The 24,117-nt window shown below is 41.3% G+C and overlaps 1 protein-coding gene across 1 annotated transcript in view; it reads right to left on the bottom strand.

Annotated features, from left to right (window-relative positions):
* dcc (DCC netrin 1 receptor) overlaps positions 1-24,117 on the bottom strand; it is a gene marked incomplete at both ends in the record, with an annotated part of 329,103 nt that overhangs the window by 26,951 nt on the left and 278,035 nt on the right. Inside the window, one exon of the mRNA XM_083929753.1 lies at positions 11,497-11,646. Coding sequence (XP_083785879.1) covers positions 11,497-11,646 — 150 coding nt within the window. The remainder of the gene's footprint in view (positions 1-11,496; positions 11,647-24,117) is intronic.

Raw genomic sequence — 24,117 nt, 5'->3', positions numbered from 1 at the left:
AGTAGGCATAAGTTTAGCTAACTTTCATTACTTTAGGCTAACAATTTAAGGGAGCGTACCTATGATCCCCGGGTCCTATTTCCCCCGGGTCCTATGTTCCCTGCTTTGTAAAGGACCGGGGAACAGCGGACCCTTTTATTAAAAAAAGGCCTGTTATGTTTTCCAAAACCAGTGCACTATTCCTCGACAAATATGCTTATGTAGACCTTAACACTTCCCCCGTACCCTGACCCTAACCATAACCTCTAACCCTAACAAAATGCTGAATTCAATCAGCGAAGGCAGAAGCTTATGCGACCGGGGATCATAGGGATTACCCCCAATTTCAACTGTTTATCCATTACTTTTAGCTTACTATATCAACTTTTACTTTAGCTAGTTAAACTAATTATGTTCAGTATTAAGTCTACTTTATGTAAACTACTTCATCAATGTATGCATTACTTTTAACTATTTCAATTGTTTATCCATTACTTATATCAAATCACTGGAACTGGTGATTACTTTTAGCTTCTTCTTTTCTACCAATAATCCATTTAGCTATAGCTACCTGCTAGCATGCTAACTAGTTTCCACATGCTAAAATAACTGCAACATGTCGTGTTCAGGGGTCACAGCTGATATAGGCTATTCTTTTATCAAATGATCATTTATATTTTTTCAAATTATTTGAGCTGCTCTTCAGTCTTTCTAAGTAACCCGACTGAAAACAACAGAAGTACCGGCTGAGAAATGACTGTTGCTGCAGGGAGGTCATAGCACTGAGACCGTGTATATGTTAATACAGTCAGCATCTTTTATTGTATGCTTCATGACCTTTGTTCTGTTGTGGATAAATTATCTGGGCTCAGACTATAAAGTTCCCCCAATCACTATGTTTTCCTTTGTTCCATTTAATGTTAAAATCAAACTCGTGATTGATGAAGAGCACTTCTGATGAAAACGCTGGAGTCCAAGAAATTCTGATGGGAAGAGAGATTGATTCAGAAATCATTATGATTACATGAAATTAATCAACATGACTTTCGTTGATCAAGCGAACAGACTAAAGTTCATCTGTTGCACACTTTATTTTATGTCCGTCAGACTCTACCAATCATTTAGCTTCCTACATTTATCAGGTGGTACCATGATCTTTTTCTTTATCATGATTTCTCATCTTTATCTGGACCTGGAGGGGCCTATTATATTATACACTATGGAACCATACTTGCTCTCAGTATCCTCCATGAAGCACTCTTAGGCCCTGTAGGTGATGGCAGACCTGATAGCAACACACACACACACACACACACACACACACACACACACACACACACACACACACACACACACACACACACACACACACACACACACACACACACACACACACACACACACACACACACACACACACACTGCTGTTTTCCTGTCACTCCTTCATGACCTTTTCTTTCAGGTTTTACTCTGTGACTATGATTCAATCCATGTTTATTTTGCTAGATGTATCTGAATGACAATAGTGAAGTTTTAAAACATGATCAGGCCCCCCACCACAGCCACTTCCTGTTTGATCCAATACTGAAGTGCCAAAAGCTGCAGGTTTCATAGTAGAGCAGTTTCTCAGGCCGTTTTCACAGCATCATTAAACCTGTTTAAGGCCTGGTACAAAAAACATTCTAGTCTGTATGTTTAGGTCATATCTCCATGACAACACTGGTGAATTTGTTTTTACCAGGCTGTTTTTTTTTATTGGAGGTTAAAGTTGATGAATAATTGGGGGTGTGGCCTCCTGAGTGACAGCTAGCCGCTGGCCTTCACTTCTCCTCAGAGGTAAACGTCAGCCAGATGGACGCATCTCCCTCCCCCCAACGTCACATACATGCCCTTTTTTGGTAAGAGGAAATGAGGCGGAGTCAAAGTCAGATAAGATGGTGACTCCCGTAGGTGAGGACGATTGGATCAGGCTGAGAGAACGCACCTCGACGGGTATTCTATGTCCATTTTCGTCTATGATCATGATAGATAAGCTAAACCAGTTTTGCTTCACATTTAATCATTTAATACCAAAGCAGGATTTTACTACATAGAATATTAGAGTATTAGAAACTTGTAAAAAAAATAAACCAATAAACAGGTCCTTTAATCCCAACGCAATATGCAGATACATGATCCAGTATACATATGCAATGGCCCGGTTTGGGTTTTTCGTCTTTTGTCAAATTTTGTAATTTATGTACTGAAAGGCCCACAGATCTTTAAAATGGAATAACTAAATACCTTAATATATATATAATAATATATAATAATCGATGATATCCTCACGCATGAAGAAACCCTGAGTTCTGCCACATTTGCAATTTTATTCTTTTATTTTGTGGAGTCAAGTTTCTTGCTTTCTGTGTGTTGGCTGAATGTGTTCACATTGAGAAAAATCCTGTTTTATCTGGTCAGAGATACATGTGAGAATAAGATGAGGAGGAAGAAGAAGAGGAGCTTCCTTCTGAAGAAAAGAGAAAAAAAAATCCTGTGTGCAGAGATGTGGCTAAGATGTAACATAAGAGATGAAACTCGTCATGTAGCTACAGCCGGTCGGATCAGAGCGAACATGGGCGAGAGGAGACAGCAAGTAATTACATGTAGAGTCGCTGCATGTTCATCAAGCAGCTGAAAGGAAGAAATGAGAAGAAAAGCTGAGGGAGAGAGCATGAGAGCCACTCCCCGTGGGAGGGCAGAGAGAAAGGGAGGGAGACTGAAGAGGAATAAAAATCTCAGAGAGCTCAAATTTTTTTTTGCTTTTAACTGCTTTACAGAACAATTCATTATACAGGTACAGAGATCGACCCCAGCCTGTCGTTTCCAAACCACGCTGATTTCATTTATAAAAAAGCACAACAGCGCCTTCACCTGCTTAGGAAACTCATGACTTTCAATGTCAGCAGAGGCATTTTAACTCTGGTATTACATCACTCATCAAATCCATCATTACATTCAATATCTTCTCTTGGTATGGATCCCTCTCCATGAAACACAAAACAAAACTCCCCCGTATTGTCAAACAGGCCAGCAAGATTGTTGGCTCACCACAAACACTGATCCCGGAGCTGTACCACAGCTCTGTGATCAGGAAAGCCACCCTGATCACAGACGACTCCTCTCAACCCCTTCATCACTCCTTCCAACTACCCCCATCAGGTAGACGCTTCAAAGTCCCTCTGGCTCGTAAAAACATCAACAAAAATATCCTTCACCCAAATGCAATAGCCACTCTAAACCAAATGAAATAAGACACTGGACTTTCGGCTACTGTTTCCTGTTTTTGTTTAACATTTCCTTCATGTCCGCACTTGTGCTTTAGTTTTGTTCTAAATATGTGACGTGTTTTATTGTTGGGGCCTTGTCAAAAACAAATTTCTGTCACCGCTTGGTGCAGACAATAAAGCTTTCTATTCTATACTATTCTATAGTGTTCTTTCGCCCCTATCATCTGGATGACATCATCTGTCATTGTTCTTTTTTATAAAAAAAAACCCTGACCTTACACTTCGATTGTCATCTTTAAGGTTAAGAGGCCTTGGTCACCATAGTTATATTAATGACCTAGAGAAAGATGGTAGTGATGAGCCCCTTACACACATGCACTGCAGACATGAAATTATCTAGACATTACCTGGAGGAGCTGTAGTTGAGAAAGTAAATGTCTTAATTAGGGCTGCCCCCAAATAGTCGACCAAGCGCTGGTCGACTAAAAAATCATTAGCAGACCAAAATGCCATTAGTCCATTGGTCGCAGGAAAACAAACAAAAATTTAGAGCCGTTTTCCGTCAAAATAAAGTGAAAATCTATGTGACTTCCGGCTGGCTTAAAAGGCTGGAGTGCTTTTAATTTGAAGGGCCGGATACAGGAAGTCGTGACACTCACTCACTGTCTGATTTTTTTGACATTCGGTTAGACAGTTAATAATTAATACCCAATCATGTCGGGAAAGACGTCTAAAATATGGGTTCACTTTGAACAGAACAAGGACGACCCCAAGAAGGAAACAAGAAAAACTTCACTTCACTCATCCACGACCAGCATGACCTACCACCTTAAAACATGTAAGTAACATTAGACAAACATGACCTACCACCTTAAACATGTAAGTAACGTTAGACGAACGTGACCTACCAGCTTAAACATGTAAGCAACGTTAGACAAACATGACCTACCGCCTTAAACATGTTAGTAACGTTAGACGAACATGACCTACCACCTTAAACATGAAAGTAACGTTAGACGAACAAAAACTAACACCTTAAACATGTAAGTAACGTTAGACGAACATGACCTACCACCTTAAACATGTAAGTAACGTTAGACGAACATGACCTACCACCTTAAACATCTAAGTAACGTTAGACGAACATGACCTACCACCTTAAAACATGTAAGTGACGTTAGACGAACATGACCTACCACCTTAAAACATGTAAGTAACGTTAGACAAACATGACCTACCACCTTAAACATGTAAGTAACGTTAGACGAACGTGACCTACCAGCTTAAACATGTAAGCAACGTTAGACAAACATGACCTACCGCCTTAAACATGTTAGTAACGTTAGACGAACATGACCTACCACCTTAAACATGAAAGTAACGTTAGACGAACAAAAACTAACACCTTAAACATGTAAGTAACGTTAGACGAACATGACCTACCACCTTAAACATGTAAGTAACGTTAGACGAACATGACCTACCACCTTAAACATCTAAGTAACGTTAGACGAACATGACCTACCACCTTAAAACATGTAAGTGACGTTAGACGAACATGACCTACCACCTTAAAACATGTAAGTAACGTTAGACGAACATGACCTACCATCTTAAAACATGTAAGTAACGTTAGACGAACATTACCTACCACCTTAAACATGTAAGTAACGTTAGAGGAACATGACCTACCACCTTAAACATGTAAGTAACGTTAGACAAACATGACCTACCACCTTAAACATGTAAGTAACGTTAGACGAACATGACCTACCACCTTAAAACATGTAAGTAACGTTAGACGAACATGACCTACCACCTTATACATGTAAGTAACGTTAGAGGAACATGACCTACCACCTTAAACATGTAAGTAACGTTAGAGGGACATGACCTACCACCTTAAAACATGTAAGTAACGTTAGACAAACATTACCTACCACCTTAAACATGTAAGTAACGTTAGACGAACTTGAACTACCACCTTAAACATGTAAGTAACGTTAGACGTGGTGTATTCACGGCGCGCAGGTGTGTTGATGACGTTCTATCATGCTGTGGCTGACACTGGATCGAAACAAACCTCCAACAGTGAAGGGGAAGGGTGATTGACTCAGAGACGGGGACGAAAATGTCTAACTGGAGAGTTTCAGGAACTGCTGTTGGTAAGGACGGATGCCAAAATCATCAGACAAATTCAAAGAACAGCAGGAGACACGGTTGTTTAAGAACCACCTCTCCCTCCCTATTGTTAACCTGTTGTCTGATTATGGCATTGTTTATATCACATACTATAATGTGGATTTGCAGCTTATTTGCACCTTACTATTATTGTTATCTTAGACTTTTATATTTGCACTCTTCCCATTTTGTGTTGCAACAGCTGCACAGCAGTTTCCCTCGGGATGAATAAACTTTCACCTTATCTTATCTTGAGGTAGGTAAAGTGGCTGACTCAAGTATCTCCTACCCAGGAATGCAGGACTGGAGGCCCTCATGTCAGGAGAGCACTCAATGAATAGGATAGAATGAATGTGAGGAGGAGAAGGGTCCAGAATTCCGTGCCACACCCTGCCCCTACCTACCAGGGGTTACACGCTACTAGCTAGTCCCACACCCTACTGAATCACACCCTACATCACTGATTTAATTTCAGACAAATATTTTTTTAGATACTTCCACTAGCAGTTGGCTGATCACAACTTTCTAGGTGTGATCAAGGATCATCTACTACTCTATAGTGAAAAATAGTGTGGTTGTGGTAATGGCCACACAATGGAAAGTTGTTATCGTCACTCCCTAGCTTCCTGGCTACGTTATGAGACAGCAAAACATAAATGTCCACAAAACTAATGACAGCGACGCAGTCAACTTTCAGAATTAACAACTCTTACATCAACATATTTCTTTGATCCTGCATCTGCTCCTGAAGGCAAAACAAAACAAAATACCACCCCTTTCAACTACAAGTCTGCTAGCAGGAGCACAATATAATTTCAATGAAGTGAAATGGGAATTTAGTCTAATTCTCAGGCCAGCATACTACAATATACTCAACAAAAATCATAATTAGCTGAACTGACCTGATGGTTTGACCAGTTCACTCTGGTGTTATTGTAGTCCAATTATCAGAGAACAGTCTGCAGGGTTCCCACACTTTCACATCATTTTCACAACTTTTCAAGGACTTTCCAGGCCCAGTTCCCTCAAACTGAAGTACCTGACACGGTATAGTTTGAAACAGGGATCAATCTTAATTACTTTTAAACATTCAGAATCTTACTGACTGCAGTTTGAGTGTGTGTGTGTGTGTGTGTGTGTGTGTGTGTGTGTGTGTGTGTGTGTGTGTGTGTGTGTGTGTGTGTGTGTGTGCGTGTGCGTGCGTGTGTCAAAATGATCGAAATTATATATTTTCCTCAAATGGTGCAGCACTTTTTAACAAACACTTCTTCACTTCCCTGGAGTCAACAAGTACTAATGGATAGCCTAAAGGAACAGCACACTCTGCATCTCAAATGATCTCTTTTTGCAACAGTAACTCATAATAGTAATAATGTATCTACTGACAAAATACCTCGGTTAATTAAATTCATCTACTTTATAAACACGGAGGCTATTTCAAAGAAAGCGACTAAAATGCCTACTCCCAAATTAATACTGATACCGTTAATGTTATCCACCAGTGTGGAGTAGCCCTTGGGTGTATATCGAACGCAGGATAAAGTATTTATTCCTATGGGGGCAACTCCATTGGCTCCACAAAGAAGTCAGATTGTATAGAAGTCAATGGAAAAATTATTCTCACTTGATTTCTTACCTCAGTTAATATTTGCAACACTAATGAGTTGATGGTCTCAATCACACGTTTCAAGTCTTCTTCAATACAGCTTGATGTACATTTTGTAAGTGGTGGTCCTATTTAGAGTCAAATAGACATAAAGCAGGGGATGCTTTAAGGCGTGGCTACACAGCCACCTGTCAATCAGGATAGAGGTTAGTAATGAATATCCACGGCACTATACATTAAAATAGCTGTAGTCGGTGTTATCCTTTTAGAACTTTGATGGTCTCGCAGTGTGCTTTCACTTCTTATTGATGAGCTCCCCACTCACCCACCAGCAAAAGTCCTGATGACTCATGAAATTAAAGAGGGACTACAGAAACAAATACAGACATCAAACACCAACGTATCTCTGAGAAGATTAGTTAAAGCTGGCTTCTTTCTCATGCACTGGTAAAAAGCTTTCCTCTTCAGCATTACGTTTAGTGCAACACCACTAAAACAACAGCAACTTAGTGCTCCTCTCCAGCTCCACCCTCTAGTCCAAATATGGTCACTTCCGACTTAAAAAAAAACGAGATGGCAACAGCCAAATGCCAAACTCCTGGCTTCAAAATGATAGTCCACAAACCAGTGGGTTACGTCATAGTGGCTATGTCCATCATCTTTACAGAATATGCTCAGGACCCAAGGAAAGGCAGTGTCAAGTGTGAAGTTTGTTTGAGCGATTCATGTTTTGAACGGACACTGTACTAGTTTTCTATAATGAAAACTAGCAGACTTTACAGAAGCTTACAGGCAACAAATAACGTGAGCAAGAGGCTAGAATGTGTCAACACTTCTCTCTGTGCTGTGTAACAGTGATGGCAGAAAGACGTAACGTACTTACTAACATAAGTAAAAATACATCAAAAGAAGATATATTTCTAATGTTGCACAAAATATATAAACTCAAGCTCTTTCGATGACTCATGTATATTTGTCTTTTATGGGAACCAAGAGTCTGGATACATTTTAATGTTATAAACTTAGATGACAGAGCAATGGAATATGTGTCCTCCTCTTTTATCATCAACCCTGGTTTGTCCCACCTCCATTATCTCCTTTCACATGCCGTACAAACCACATTTTAATCCCTGCAGTGAATTACATCTGCAAATATAACACCTCCATTGTTTTTTTCTCTTCTGAGTGGTTTATTCACAGCTAGGAAGGCAAGCCATGAACAACACACTGGAGATACCGTATGTCAGATATTTTCGTACATTTTCCTCAGCCTAGAAACCCACGAGACTCATTGTGATTTAACTCTCATATCGTTGCCTTGTTAAATTTCTCTTTAAAGGTACATTGTGAAGTTTTGACCACTACGAAAGAATGTCTTAACGTGCAGGTCCTTCTTTTGCTTGTATATTGATTCTACTTGCATGCGCAAAGGTCGCCAATGGTGCTAGAGTTAAGAACGCTGTAACAACGACAGTAAGTGCTCTTTGGAAGTGGCCTCTACGGAGTCTGTCCCCTGTGATAATTGATCGAATTTCTCTATGTATGGCTAACAAAGGAAGGCTTTCTCCTTCTTTCTTCTTTCTTAATGCAGCTAAAGGGACACTGGAGTTAGCCTTCATTCTCTCTGTCTCATTAAAGGGACATGAGAAAAGCATTTTCAACACATACCGTCAATGTGCACAATGTGTGCGTTTATAATGATCTCTGTGGGCGAGAGAGCCTTAGGGTGCAAGATGTCATCAGTACATTATGTCACATTAAAGGGTTCAGTGCCATAAAACAAGATGGCGAAACACATTCTTTTTTATTAGTATATATCACCTTTTTGCCATTATTTAAGGAAACTAAATACATTTGAACACACACAAACGAACACACGTGTTGCTGAAGGACACTTTTTCTAACCTGCTGAGCCCCCAGAGCCAAAATCCCAAGAAATTGATTCCCATTTCAGAATTTATCCAACAAGTTCTGCATAGTTTCTTTTATCTCCCTCATTAACTCCCCCTGTATGTCTTGCTCATTATATCTGCCTCTCTGTTGTTTGCCCCCCCTCCCTCCCCAGTTAGCTCACTGTGACTGTGTGTTCTGCCATCAGCTCTCCCACTGTGTCGGCTAATTCAATGACACTGAAGCTTCTCCTCGTCTCTCCGCTGTAGTTAAATCACTGATACAAGCCGACCAGGAATTAGCCAATTACTGAATTACTGCTCCCCACCATGTCGTTTAGCATTTAGCTTGGCTGCAAAATGGGCTTAGATACGACAGGGAGGGGGAGAGAGAGCTGGAAAGATTAAGGCGTCTCTGTGCGGGCCCTGTTTATTAAAGGTTAAGGTTGGATTCCTATTACATGTAATGTTATTTCTACTAAAGTTGCAGTTATAATGGTGATGTATTAAAGCTATGGTCTACAATTTGCAATAGTGGTCATTATTATTAACAACGATTATACAGCTATTATGGTCCTTTAGTCCCATCTACACAATAATGAATAGCAAAAAGAACCAAAACAATCCATTCAGTCTATCAGCCGTAGGCCTGCATAGAAATTGACCAATGGGAGCCAATGAAAGGCTCCTTCTGGCTCGTACCGTCCATCCAATCTTTGCGTCTCCCCTCATCTCAACTCGTCTCCCCTGCTCCTCGTCATCCCGCCTCGTCCCCCACCCTTCCCCACTCTCTCTCTCCAAACTCTGAGCTGCTAGTGATTAGCTTAGCAGCTCAGCTACTGGAGCTTCTGTTACCATGGAGAAGGAAGATACCAGCAAGAGGCCTCTGCTCGCCCCAAACTGTGATGGTTAGAAGAAAAAACGTAAGTGGACCAAGGAAAAGGCAGAAATCAAGAGGAAATGTGACCTACACAGGAAACAAAGAGGAGTCAACATCAGGGATTCCTCTGAGCGGTGGAGAAGCTACACCAGGATTTGGGACTGATGCTGAGTCAGCAGACTTTTTGTTGCACAGGTAATTTTTGGGTTTTACTGTGGTATATGTCACATAAATAGCCAAAATTAGTCCGTGCCAATACTGGCTTATGACTGTGAACGTCTGATAAACGGCTATGTCAACACATGTTAGCATACGTTAGCCATGTATTTCTGGCTCTGCGTGTCGTTAGGAAGCGAGGGAGGGGATACGAGCTCCGGGGGAGAAATTGTGGAATGGAGGGGAGGGGTTTGGTTGGGGGGAGGGGGGTTCAAATCTGTCTCAGTGGCTCAACTGATTTTCAGAATGTAGACCACAGCTTAAATAATAATAATCATCAATAGGAGTAGCTACTGTGTTATGTATCCCCAATCTCTCTATAGTAGTTATAATATTATTGGCTAGTAGATTAATTAACAGATAATTGGTAATAGACCATTTGCTAAGTCCTGTTCCTTAGTTAGTGTTGCTACACATTATAAGCATTCTGTTCTTGAACAACACATATGCAGTTAATGCTGATAAGGCAGCTTATTTACCATCTAATTTTGAAGTCATCTTTTAAAACAATGGGTTTTAAAAAAAACTTTACTTAAAAATAATAGCAGGCTCAGCCGCTCATTTATCCCCATTCGTTCATTGGATAAACGTGGAGCAATCATTGGTGCGATACGCAGTTCGCATTTCCCATGAGGCTTTGTTCCGACCATTTTACATTAATTTATGAACAAAGAAACAAATTCAATCGTTTGCCATTTTATATTTGTGGTCATGAAAGTTATTTACGTCTGAATAAAAATAATTAGATCAAGATAGGAGGCTGAACTAAAATCAGTAGGCTGGATTAATGAGAGTGAGTGTGACACTGAGTGTGTGACTGACTGTGTCACTTGAACTTATTGGCCACCAGCCGACCAGGAGATTTCCTGGTCATCCGCCCCTGCTTCTTACCTTTCACAATCAAAGCCCTAGACGTCATGTTAACGTTTCACTGAATCACTGCTTACCAAAGAGAATTTCAACAAAGCAGCTTACAGCTCAACAAACTATCTCAGCTATCATCAGGTTGCGTGAATGCGGATGGCGGAGCAACCACGTCAAACGATACTGGCAAAAGGAGGAGGAGTGATGAAAACTCTTCTTTCTACTAAGCTAGACCAGTAAGGAACAAAACCTGCCTACTTATTAATACTGACGGGTGTTTTACACTGCCTTTATCATACCGAGTGTTTCACTCTCATCAGATAGTGCTGTGGGCGGGACATTGAGCAAGGCTACAGAGTGGTGAGACAAGGAGCTGCGGCTGCATCAGAGCCAAAGTAGCACATTTTAAAATCCTTTAATTTGATCAGCTTTCAGGAAAAATATTGCAGGTGATAATCGGCTGATATGTGAGAGCCACAGATGTACCTGTATATGATTAAAGCTGTAATATTTTGAGCAGATGTTTAGTAATATAAAGAGTACATGATTTGTATATCTGTCTCTACAGTAGTATCAGTAGTATTCTCAGAAGAATTATTAGTAGAATTGCAGTACCTGGTGTGTATCCTCTGTCCACAGTCAGGCTTGAGAAAGGCATCGGTCTCAGGCTGAACTTGTTGTGAGTGAAGCCGCAGGATGGTGACGGTAGGATACCAGGATACTGAGCGGAGTCCAGAGCTGGAACCGGGATGGCACTGACCACCGCTGAAACACAGGGACAGTACAGTCAGTGAACTGGCCACACCGCAGACATGTTGAAAAACTGCAGTGAGTAAACCAGTCTGTGACGGCACTGACATGGCTGAAACGGGGGGGGGGGGGGGGGGCAAGACTGGCTACCTGACCCGAGCCCGCCAGCCTGACCAAGGCCAGAGGTCAATTTCAGAAACATTAGAATCAAGTAATCCAGGATTAATCAAGCCTAGTCTAGAGCAGGCTAATTGCACAGAATAAATCTCCGTGGTAATTTATGTGCCACTGCATTCATGAAACTGAGTCGTGTCTTAATTCAGCCAGGATAAGTGTCAAATCCTGGCTGAATCAGCAGTTCATGTCATCAATACATGAAATCATGTAATACAAAGGGCTCTATCTTGCACCTAGCACTAAGCGGTGCAAAGTGAAGCGCAACTGTCACTGCTAGTTGCTGACTAAAGAAGTTGTCATTTTGACACATTGCTATCTTGAGGCAGCAGAGATTGACTGCACCATTGACCAACAAAAACCTAGTTTTTTCCTGCTATTTACAGGCGAATTAGTCATAGTATGATTAGTGATTCACGGACTGCAGTTTCCGTCGTGAATCCAATTCTGATTGATAGTAGATGGGTGATTTACATCGTTAATCACATTCTCTAAAATGTGAACATAGTAGAGAGCAGAGCGGCTGTCTGCTGCTCTCAGCTGCTGTCAGCTCATTTACGCACAAGAAACAGTAACTTCATTGATTATTTCAGAAGCTAAACATTTAGCTCTGTTTCCTCTGTCAAGTTTAATTACAGTTTTTGTTTGTTCTGCTTAAATGTCCCACAATATTTGCTGCAGAGACATTTATAAGAACTGAAAGAATCCTCTGACCATTAAATCAATCACAAAAGAAAACACTCATACATAGGTACAAAAAAAAGCCTACAGAGGGAGTGAAAGTAATTTAATCAAGTGGGTGGCAGGTGGATAATTTAACACTGTGACTGCTGCAGGCACACCTGGATTTAAAGTGAAAGGGGGATGACACTGATTGCCCAAAACACACTCATGACTAATGAAGAGACTAAATACAATGCCTTTGCCTCTTGGGCCTCACTTTGTGGTACCTTGGTATAAACAGAACAGTAAAATGTGCAGTCAAGAAAATAAATCATCTCACAGTACAAAGAGTTATATCAGCCAACTGTAAGAGTGAGTCACATACACAATAAACCAGTGAATACAGCAGAGGATGCAGTCAGAGTTCATAGTGTGACCTTGAGAGGAAACTGCAGGGAGTAAGAGACCGATTACACTGCCTCAGGTACACACACACACACACACACACACACACACACACACACACACACACACACACACACACACACACACACACACACACACACACACACACACACACACAAACGCAGTCTCTTTCAGCCTGTTTAGATGATAAGAGGCCCCCTGTGTGTGTGTGTGTGTGTGTGTGTGTGTGTGTGTGTGTGTGTGTGTGTGTGTGTGTGCATCTCTCTCATTCATCCCATGTTTGAGTCTCACTGTGCCTTTTTAAACACACATCATGCTCGAGGTGTGTTCAGTTTGTGCTTGCTGCAGGTTTGAAACACAGTTCCCATCTCATCCTGAAGCCATTCTCAAGCTGCTCTAATGAAATGATGAATATTATGAACTGAATGAAATTGAAACTAAAAACACAGTAATAAAGGAATGCTATCACGTAGCAGTGTTACAGTGTTCTTGAAAACGCCTTTGGTTGTTTTCTTTGTTTTCTGACTTTGGTTATGAGTCGACAGCTGTGTGAATGCTGAAGTGACCTACATCACTGTTTTCTCAACGGGGCGAGATGGAGGACAACATCAAATAAATGTTTTACATTGAGCTTTTTTTTTTTCATTTAAAGTGTAATTCCCGCGTATTTGTATCCCATGGTCTTTTTCAGCATGAATATACATCAGATAAGCCATCGAGACAGTTTTTGTCATTGATCACCTATTTACAGAGAAATCCCGGAGAGTCGTTAACAGCCAGACATGGCTAACACTGAGTTGCTCGGGGCGGAGCACTGAACCATCCAAAAATGTCTTTTTTAACCACTATTACTGCTCAAAATAACACCTAACCTCTGCAGTAGCATGAGAAGAGTCTCTACACATAAAACAAATCACCAACAACGTAGTGTGCTTTTAACAGTTTTGAAAACAGTGTGTTTTGCAGGTAGTATAAATTAGAAAAAGCTAATGGATTTTGAAAACATAGTTATTCAATGCATTGTGTGAAAGTAATGACAATGAAAATGAAATTATAAATTGTTTGATGTCTGTACACGAAATATGAAGCTCTACAGCCAGCAGCTGATTGGCGTAGGTTAGCATAAAAGAAAGAACAACCAGAGTGAGAAGATCACGCAGAGAAGAGAACCAATGAGCTCAATAATAAGTCTTAAAACTAATTCTACTTTCATGACTTGTCATCGCTGCCATGGCTGTGAAGACCATATTCATTAAAATGTAAGTATTTGATCTTCCAGACTTGTGCAAGAGAAATTGACTGAGGACTGCAGCAGAAATGTGTCTGGTGTATAAAGTCTGTGAAGTTCATTTGATATAAGTGTGTTCTGGCTGCGCTGGGATACACCCCTGATGGCTTTTTCCTTTAATCCCGCTCTTCCATCAGGTTATCATCCCCCCCAACCCCTTACCAATATAAGTGCTTTCCATCAACATACAGTATGTCTTATACTTGACATTGGTTTGTGTGACTAACATTTCCACTTTGCAGTGTTGTTATACAGCAGAGTGATATCATGACCCTTTTAAGTTATTCTCCTCCTTTTTCAAGGATGATGCTCAGCACTGCTGGGTTTATACATTTTAAATCAGCTATGAGCACAGTCTGCATGCCTTTTTGTTCAGCTTTTACACTCAACCCTTTTAGCCATATTCGGTCCTGAACCCTTGAAGACAATATTTATGAAGCAATAGGGGTGTCACAATTCTCCAAATCTATGATTCGATTAGACTTTCAATTCTAAAGTGGACCTATTATAATTTTCCTTATTTCCAGTCATATTTGTATTGTTAAAATGTTGCATGTTCATGCTAAAAATGACCAAAGTCTCAAATAATGAGGTAAATGTGTGTATGGGTAACCAGTATAACCCCCCATGAGCAGCTCATGCAGTCTCTCATCCACTGCCGTATTATACATGATGTCATCGGACCTTGTAGCGTTCTTCATTCTTTCTAAACTTTAAAACCCAACATTTTACAGAGTTTGCTGCAGACATTGTAGCATGCACAGCATGCTGCAGAATCCGTGTTGATTGCTTCAGGATCAACACGGTGTAAAAAAAGTGTAAAAAAACCCACTGTTTTTCCAACTTTTAATCTCTTAAATCTGTGACTTTTTTCTCAAAATATTAGCCCATTCCCCCGGGTCCGTAAATTTTTTTTTCATTGCTGGCCCTAGTATGCCGTCATATAAAATGTTCTAATCATAGACTGTATAAAAAATGGACGTAGCCTCTACGTCGAAGTCCGTTCTCTCAACTTGATCCAATCGTCCTCTCCTACAGGAGTCGCCATCTAATCAGGCTTTGATTCCGCCTCATTTCCTCTGACCAAAAAAGAGCATGTATGTGACGTTGGGGGGAGGGAGATACGTCCATCTGGCTGACGTATACCACTGAGGAGAACAGAGGGCCAGAGGCTAGCTGTCACTCAAGAGACCACGCCCATAATTATTCATAAACTTTAACCTCCAATAAATTTTTTTTTTATATATATCTATGTATATATATGGCTGCCTGATTTAAGTAAAATTCTGGCGTAAAATCCGCCTATGGTCTTTTTCGACACTTGAACACATCAAATAAGCCATTGAGACAGTTTTTTTTCGTGTATGACTTTTAAACAGAGTAGATAATCCAGTAGTTAGTGAATCCAGTAGATTTGTTAACACATAAAACAAGGCACCAAAGGGCTCCTGCCTTTGGGTTGACTTTGGTAATCCACTTGAATGGACTTTACTATGAGAGGAGCTGGTACAGGGGCCAGTAGGTAAACTCTTTTAATAAACTCTGGGTTCACTAACTACGTTGTTGCTGCTTAATTGTCTATGTAAGGATTCTTCTCATGTTACTGCAGAGGTTTGGTTGTATTAGTGGTTAAAAAAGACGTTTTAACGCATTCACCGTACTGCCAGAGCTAATCAGTGTTAGCCACGTCCTGCTGATAGCAACTGTCTGGGATATTTCTGTTAATAGTTTATACACAAACTGTCTCGATGGCTTATTTGAGGAGTGGTAAAAAGACCATGGGATTATTTTACACCAGAATTTCACTTATATTATATTCCAGACATATACAGCGGGTGAAGCGACTGGAATGGATTCTTAAATGTGCAGCTGGGGATCACAGTAGTTTCTCTGCAGGAGGGGATCCCTGAGTCATGTCAGCTCATCACAAAGGGTCCAGTTCGAAATAAAGGTGAAGAACCAGACATGACAAGACAGACAGTGAGCAACACCGGCCAGCTGAACAAACTACATCATGAAAAGTTATGAGTTATGAAATAAAAAAAACACCAAAAGTTTTCTTTTCTCAGTATCTGTTGCAATGCTGCCTGGATGTTTGTAATGCTCTTTATGTAACCCACATCAATAAAGCTGTTCTAATTGAATTTTAAGTGACTGGCATAAATGACAGAGGGGGAAGTCGTTTTCTTCTGCCTCCTGCTTCCTCTTGTTTTAAATCATGAGGTCTGATTTTGCTAAACCCTGATCAATACTAGTATTGATTGGAAAGTATTGACAATTTAGAAGCAGCAAGGCTGTGATCAGCAGCTTTAGGAGTGTGAGTGTGTTTTTGTGTGTGTGTGTGTGTGTGTGTGTGTGTGTGTGTGTTTGTTCTTTACTGTATTTGTGCTGCAATCATTTAAGAGAAGCAGGGTTTGATTACAGCAGCGAGGCACCCAGAGATGAGAAAGTCTAATCAATACCGTTATTGACTGAGAATACTGATGATTTGGATGCAGTAAACTACAGGTTAATGGATGTGTGTGTGTGTGTATGTGTGTGCGTGTGTGTGTGTGTGTGTGTGTGTGTGTGTGTGTGTGTGTGTGTGTGTGTGTGTGTGAGATAGAGAGAGAGAGAGAGAGAGAGAGGGCGAGAGAGAGAGAGAATGAAGTGTACATATAGATAAATCTGAGCCATGAGAAAGAAAGGGTGTAATAAAGAAACAATAAACAGGAGCAAAGAAGAAGACAAAAGAAAATGAATATAATTAATAAAACAAAAGGAATACAGAAAATGGTGGAAAAGAAGAGACAAGAAGAGGTCAGAATCAGATGACAAAAACAAACTGAGAAACGATAAAGATGGTAAAAAGAAGGAACGGAGATGGTGAATGGGTAAAACCTTGATCGAAGGAGAAAGAAGACAGAAATGATTAAAAAAAATAGACTGAGATGAAAAACTGAAACAAAATGACAAAAAAAGAGGCAGAGAGAAGAATAGCAGATAGGAGACACAAAGAGATAAAAACAGGACGTAGATGGAGAGATCAGGCAGTCTGGCAGCCGAGGGAAGAAGTGAAGAAGCCTTGAGCTGCCTCCGTATGAACAGAGAGAGAGAGAGAGAGAGAGAGAGAGAGAGAGAGAGAGAGAGAGGGAGAGAGAGAGACAGAGAGAGAGAGAGACGTTTCATTCTGAAATGCTTCGAATGTTATCCCTCCACTAAATGGTTGATATCACTGTCTATCAGCCTCATAGATATGGGATAGAAGGGGCCGGCTACACCTACCAGCAGGTTCATAGGGACGTTATCATTTCATATGGTAACGGATGTCGTACGCTTGGTCAGGACTTTTTAATGCTCTTTTAATCATCTATGGTAGTGATATCAACTGATAATGCCCATCAGATGGACATTCAAAGTGCAGTTAGCTACTGATACGTTTAAACTTGTTCATAAGCTCTTCATTAGTAACCTATGAAAGGATGTCTGAAACTGGGATAGTTCTAAAGTCAGTTCTTAATAAGTCATTGCATTCATTTACAGGCAGTAATTCTGATTTGTTTGGTAACACTACATAATATGGCCCGCGACTAAGGGCGTGATCACACTGTCCTTTTGGCCGCGGCCAAAACCGGTTTTTCAGCTAAAGCCTAGTACCTTTAAGCCATGTGAGTGCACCCGCTCCACGCTCAACTGCGGCCAGCGGACCGTCCACGGCCCGCTTGAAAGAGGTGGGCTTTAGCGGAGCCGTTTGCACATGTACCAGCACGAGCGTGCGCACGTGTACGAGCACGAGCCCTACGGCAGTAGCGTTATGTCCGCCTGTTCGGACATGTAAATAGAAGGACGGACCATGCGCGGACATTTAACAACAACAACAATGGTGGTGAAAGGTTCACGTTGGTGTGGTGCGGAGGTGGAGTGTTTACTGCAGATTTGGTCGGATGAAAATATTCAAAAACAGTCGACAAGACGCACAAAAACTCAGAGGTCTATGGAAAGATTTGTAAACAAAGCCACACACACGTGATCAATGCGTGTGGCGTGTTACGGCTTGATGGCGTATGGACAGCAAGAAGCATTGGCCGAGGCCCTGGCAGTGTGAGTACAAACGGGGCTGGGGCGCGGGGGGGAGAGGGAGGGGGGACAAGTACCCTAAAGTCCGGGTCGTGGTCCGGGAGGACAGTGTGAGCAGACCCTTAGAGACTGACCTACCACTCACTTTCCGCGTAGGTTGTCCCTTATTTCACACAAACAGTGCGTTTACATGAACATCAGAAACCCGAGAATGGTCTTTCCGTGGTTAAGGGAATAATCAGATTATTGAAGTTCCCCACGTATACATGAGAGGGGGTTGAATGGATAAATGACGGAGTAACTCAACCTCCTGTACAGTAGGTGGCGCTCCGCCAACATACAGCTGGTCGGACTATGGCTTTTTTCCGGTTCACCTTTGTCAAAATCACAAACAGCCAACTTTTGGGCAGAATTACGACAGAAACAGGTCTTCTTGGTAGTGATGTTAGTTGCCATTACAAAGTCCTCCCTCGGTTTAAAGGTAATGCTCTATCGTTATTATTTTCACGTCGTTTTTCGGCGCTGTGGCTTCATGGTTTATTCTGTTTCCGGGTCAAAAGCCACTGGCGCGGAGGGGGGAGCATGCACAGACGAGAAACACGGTAATAATTTAAGAATGCTGTTTACATGCGCGAATAATCGGGGAACTGAAGGAGTTCTCTAGGTCTTATGGTGCTTACATGGTGTTTAAGAAACCCGGGTATGCCCTTAACCGGAATATAATTATGTTTTGACTGTGTTACTCCCGCTCACTCCCACTCACTCCCACTCACTCCCCCTCACTCCCCCCGTTTCCGCCGTGCATTTACAGTGTAACTAGGCTGCGTCTTATCACGTAACTCCGGTTAACTTGCATCCTGCTTTACACCAACTTCCACAGAAGAACAGAGTAACTCTCGCTCACTTCCCCCACTAATTTCCCCGCGTTTTAAAGTATAAGTAGGCTATGTCTTAAAGCATATTTCCCGTACAATTATGTGCAACTTTGCCTTGACTTACAGTGTAATATCTGGTCATTTCCCACCAATCATTTTAACTACCACCCACGGCCTGCAACTTACCTACTGCTCACTTTACGCTTAGGTTGCCGCTTATTTTACACAAGTACTGAGTAACTCCTGCTCACTTCCCCCATGCATTTAGAGTGAAACTGTATCTTAGCTGTACTGTAACTGTAAATCTTAGCACGTAACTACAGGAGTTACACTGCAAGTCCGGGCAAAGTAGCACGTAATTGAACGGGAGTTACACTCTAAGACACAGCCTAGTTATTACTTACTTACTTGTTACTTTAAAGCGCGGGGAAATATGGGGGGTAGTGAGCAAGAGTTCCTCCGTACTTGTGTGAAACATGGATTCCCAAACCTATGAGTGACGTCACCGTAGCTCCGTCAATTCATTGTACAGTATATGGTGTGAAGTAAGGGGCAACCTACGCGGAAAGTGAATGGTATTATGTAGTCTTACCATTTATTTAAATTAATTTAATAACTAGAAAGCATAACAATGCTGTGAATATTCAACAATGAGACAAGCCATGTGGTGTTATTGCTTACAAGTCACTGCCACATGTTTTATGTAAGTTATTGTTGACTTTTCATACAACCTTATAAAAACCTGTAGACATGTCTTTTGACAGGAAGATATTTTTGCTATATACACAGTTAAATTTGCTTGGTGTCCAAAGAACATAGGTAGGTAGATACAATGGATGATTTCTGTACTGTCCATTTGTTGTATTTATCAGTGCAACAGAAGTGGCTTTGCCTGCTGCAGAAAACCTTCAGGGTTTCTATATTTCTATATAGAAAAATAGAGAGTGTGAAAGCAAGAAAGCAACAGAAGAATGAATGGGAAGAGCAGACTGAATGAAGAAGTCTTCCCCGCTGAACTCCGACAAAAATATCAAGTATAATAAAGGTCATGAAGTGTACAGAGGGGTGTGTGTGTGTGTGTGTGTGTGTCTTTGTCTGCAGAGGACGCCTGAAGGCTGTTTTACTGTGACCCATATATCACACACACATTTTTGTAAACTCACAGGAGGGCTTGTCACAGGCTACAAAAATCGGTCACCTGCTGAGTCACACTCTCCAGAAAAGAGCACCCAGCGTTGTACAACACAAGACTAAAAAGAAAAGTGAAAAGAGGACATACATCTTTAAAGGCAGACTGAGTGCATGGTAATTTCAATATGAACCTTTCAGCTCACACACACACACACACACACACACACACACACACACACACACACACACACACACACACACACACACACACACACACACACACACACACACACACACACACACACACACACACACACACACAAGGCAGTAATTAGATGATGTGCTTCTACTCAAACTCCAAACCGGTTCATGAATGAGGTGTCATTTGGAACCCGATGCAACCAAAATAAGTTTCATAGGCAGCACATGTGACATTTAGCAGGTCTGTCTCTCTGTGCGTATGTGTTTAGTGTGGGGTTTTCACAAGGATTTCTCCAGAACCTACACCCTCTCTAAATTCATCATCTGTGTCATTTGTATCTGAAAATGAATTCATGTAAAGAAGGAGAGTATTAAGGACATTCCCTTAAGCAACAGCCATTTTTATGTGTACTATTGCCATTGCAAAGAACTGTGACTGTATTAAGCCCAGGGTTTCCCGCAGCACATTACAGCTTAGGCAGCCACCTAATCAACACAGGCCTTAACTAACGTCTTCCAAAAAAAATTGCTGTGTTACACTATGTCCTGACAGCACGCTAACATCAGACTGTTGCGTCACATGGACGCTGTCTCTCCACACTTATTCATAGAATGTGTGGAACAAGCTGTAAAACATGCCCCTGAAATACAGGTACATGTCCCGTGCAACAGAGCGATCGCTGTCATTTCAAAGCGGCTGCGTTCAGCATCAAACAGAGCTGTTATCCCGTTTTACAGGCTGTTTATAACACAAATACATTTTGATGATGTAAAAGTGTGGTTTTGTTAACGCCGGTTGTGTGTCCCTGTTGCAAGCTGTAATAGTCTGCGGTTAATTTATTTCACGAGCGCGTAGCTGTAGTTAACTCGCAAGGAACTAGTCAACTTGTGAGGAACGGTTGTTGGTAACTGCAGTTAGCTTTCAGATACCTGGCTATCTGCTTCTCCTTCTCATCCAGTAAAACAAGAGCGCATTGCATTGAGCTATACAGGAGTAAAATGTAGTGTGCATCGTGTGTATAACAAATGACTTGTGTGCAGCCTGCATGAGAATCAGTATAAATGGTCCACCTGTGAAAGAGCTTCAATTCAACAGGGCCCTTGAGTTCTGCTTTGTTAAACCAAAGAGGATAGCCTGTGGTGATGCTACATGTCGGTTCTGACAGAAGTAGTGACATGTTTTGCACTTTCTTTAGTTAAAATTGCACAAATCCTTCTTGTCTCAGCTGCTGGTTAGCACTTTATTGATTTATTTTTGTATGTAGTCTATCTACCGATCACATTTGCGTGCAAGTAAACAGTTTGTGTAGATAGCAAAAGCTACCTTTTTGTTATTATTTATGCAGATATCTGTTTTTTAGCAGTGGCAATTGCTCTAAGACTGCAAGGGAAGTTCAGCTTCCCCTAAGATGTCACCAAAAAAAAAAAAAAGTGGTGAAATAATTACTGCTGTGTGTACATTTCATTGACTAAATACACACTAGAAAGCCTTCATCTTTAGTTCAGAATCAGCTCCTTATCACAGGTAACCGGAGCAACTTCCTTCTCACTCATCCAAACAGCTCCACAGCCTTTACACAGTCGGACGCTCTGTGTCTCTGGGAGTCTATGGGGCAGTGGGCTGGCCCGGACGCTCGGCTTCTGCATGATGATTAGATGAGGCGGAATCCTTTTTTGATTGACAGCTAAATGAGCGAATCAGCGATCTTGAAGAATAAACATCCAGCGGAGCATTTTCCAAGTTTTTCATTTCGTTGTTCTGAACTGATCCAGAGACTTTTCCGATCCCCAGAGACTTTCTCTTTGACGACTAGTGTTGTGTTTGGAGACTCTGTTCTGTCACTCTGCGGTTTCTTTCTCCAACGAGCAGCCACCACTGGTTTATAGGGACATCATCTCTCTACTCCAACTGCATTCTCGCATCTTAAGTTGCTAATTGGACCATAAACAATGGCTGCCGCTTGGAAGAGGAGGTCTTAAACCAGATATCCTCTTCTGGCCCTTTTTTAGGGTGCAAAACAGTTCTTACTAAGGACCACATGGGAATTTACCACATATGAAACAGAGAGAAAATGGGTTCTGAGATTTTGTTGTGGCGGGCCAACTTCTGCATAACTTCCCTATAAAACGACTTGTTGTAAATGGCGGACTCACTGAGATGAGGTTGAGCAACAAACAAGCAGTGGAGTAGTATGAAGCATGGACGCGTCTTTTGTTTCAGTATTTCCGTGGCCTAGCTGCTAAAGAGGCATTGAAGATCGAGGACAAGCATATTTTATTGTTAAGTGATCAAATTATATTCATTACCTATTCTTACTTGACCCATTTTATCCATTCTGTCTGTGAACGCAATGTTCAAATGAACAGCGTGTCATAGTGGCAGAAGTCCCAGAGGAACGGAGCATTGCAGTTGTGCCAAAATCTGCCGAATGATGCACCAAATGATCAAACTAGTGAGTCTGACACACTTTACAGCCCCACTGATATGTGTTGTCACCATGACGACTAACAACAGTTGCACATTTTGAAGTATAAATGATTGAGGCAGACAGACAGTTCAGTGTTCTACTTTCATTGATTTCTAAGGGTCCACCCTAAAAACTGTTGGAGATGATCCAGCTAACTGTTAATAATCTGCAGGTTTGTTCTGACAACAGCTGCAGATACACTTTAATCCTCTGTTGATCAGCAGATAATTGTTTTTCTGGGATCGTAGAACATTTAATTGAATGGATCAATACTCCAAACAATATGTGTGAATTCAAAGCACAAATAGAAAATAGAGTAATTTGACTGGAAGTAAACATAGTGTTCACTTGTGACTTGTCACCTCACATGAGACTGAACATCATCAGAGTCACTGCTGGAGAACAGGAGCTTCATATTTTCATACACACACATTAATGAACACATTCACAATGGCACGTAAACGGCCAGTGTGTCAGCTATAGGGGGATCTATTGGCAGAAAGGGAATATTATATTAAAAAGTATGTTTTAGTGTAAGTGTATTATTTTGTTGTAATGTTTTTGTTACGTTAGAATGAGTCCTTTATTTGTGTATATGGAGTGGGTCCTCTTCCACAAAGTCGCCATGTTTCTACAGTAGCTCCGAATGGACAAACCAAACACTGGCTTTAGAGAGGGTCTTTTTTGTTTTCACATCAGCCACTGTAACGCTCTCGGCACATAGGAGAAGCTTTGGTTGGTTGCAATCTGCAACCTCACCGTTAGACGCCAATAAATCCTACGCACTGGACCTTTAACGAGGGTTCAGAGAAAAACTTGTGCTTTCTCTCTCTTTCTCACACTTCTACTTCATCTCTCTCTGTCTTGTCTTTCCCCTGATCAACCTCCTCTCCTCATTCAATCATCCTCAGATCTCTCTCTTCCAGCTGTCCTTTGAGTCAGTCTCAAGGAACATTGGGCTAATTATCTGTGTGGGAAAGTGCATAGTTTTCAGTGGATGTGTGAGCGTGTGTTCACTTTTCCCTCAACATAACTTTTGCATGAAAGACTTTTTACATCTCAATCACCAAGAGACAGACAGAGAGGAAAAGAGAGACGGAGACTATCATCTTCGCCCTTAAACACCCCACTGCCGCAGACGTGTCATCTAACGTTCCATTCTGCAACAGGAAGCAATGTGACCTGTAATATACAGTAAATCCTA

This window comes from Echiichthys vipera (genome assembly GCF_963691815.1).
Source record: "Echiichthys vipera genome assembly, chromosome: 16".
Lineage (NCBI taxonomy): Eukaryota > Metazoa > Chordata > Actinopteri > Perciformes > Trachinidae > Echiichthys > Echiichthys vipera.
Note: the sequence above shows the minus strand (reverse complement) of the source record. Positions and strands in the feature narration are given on the sequence as shown.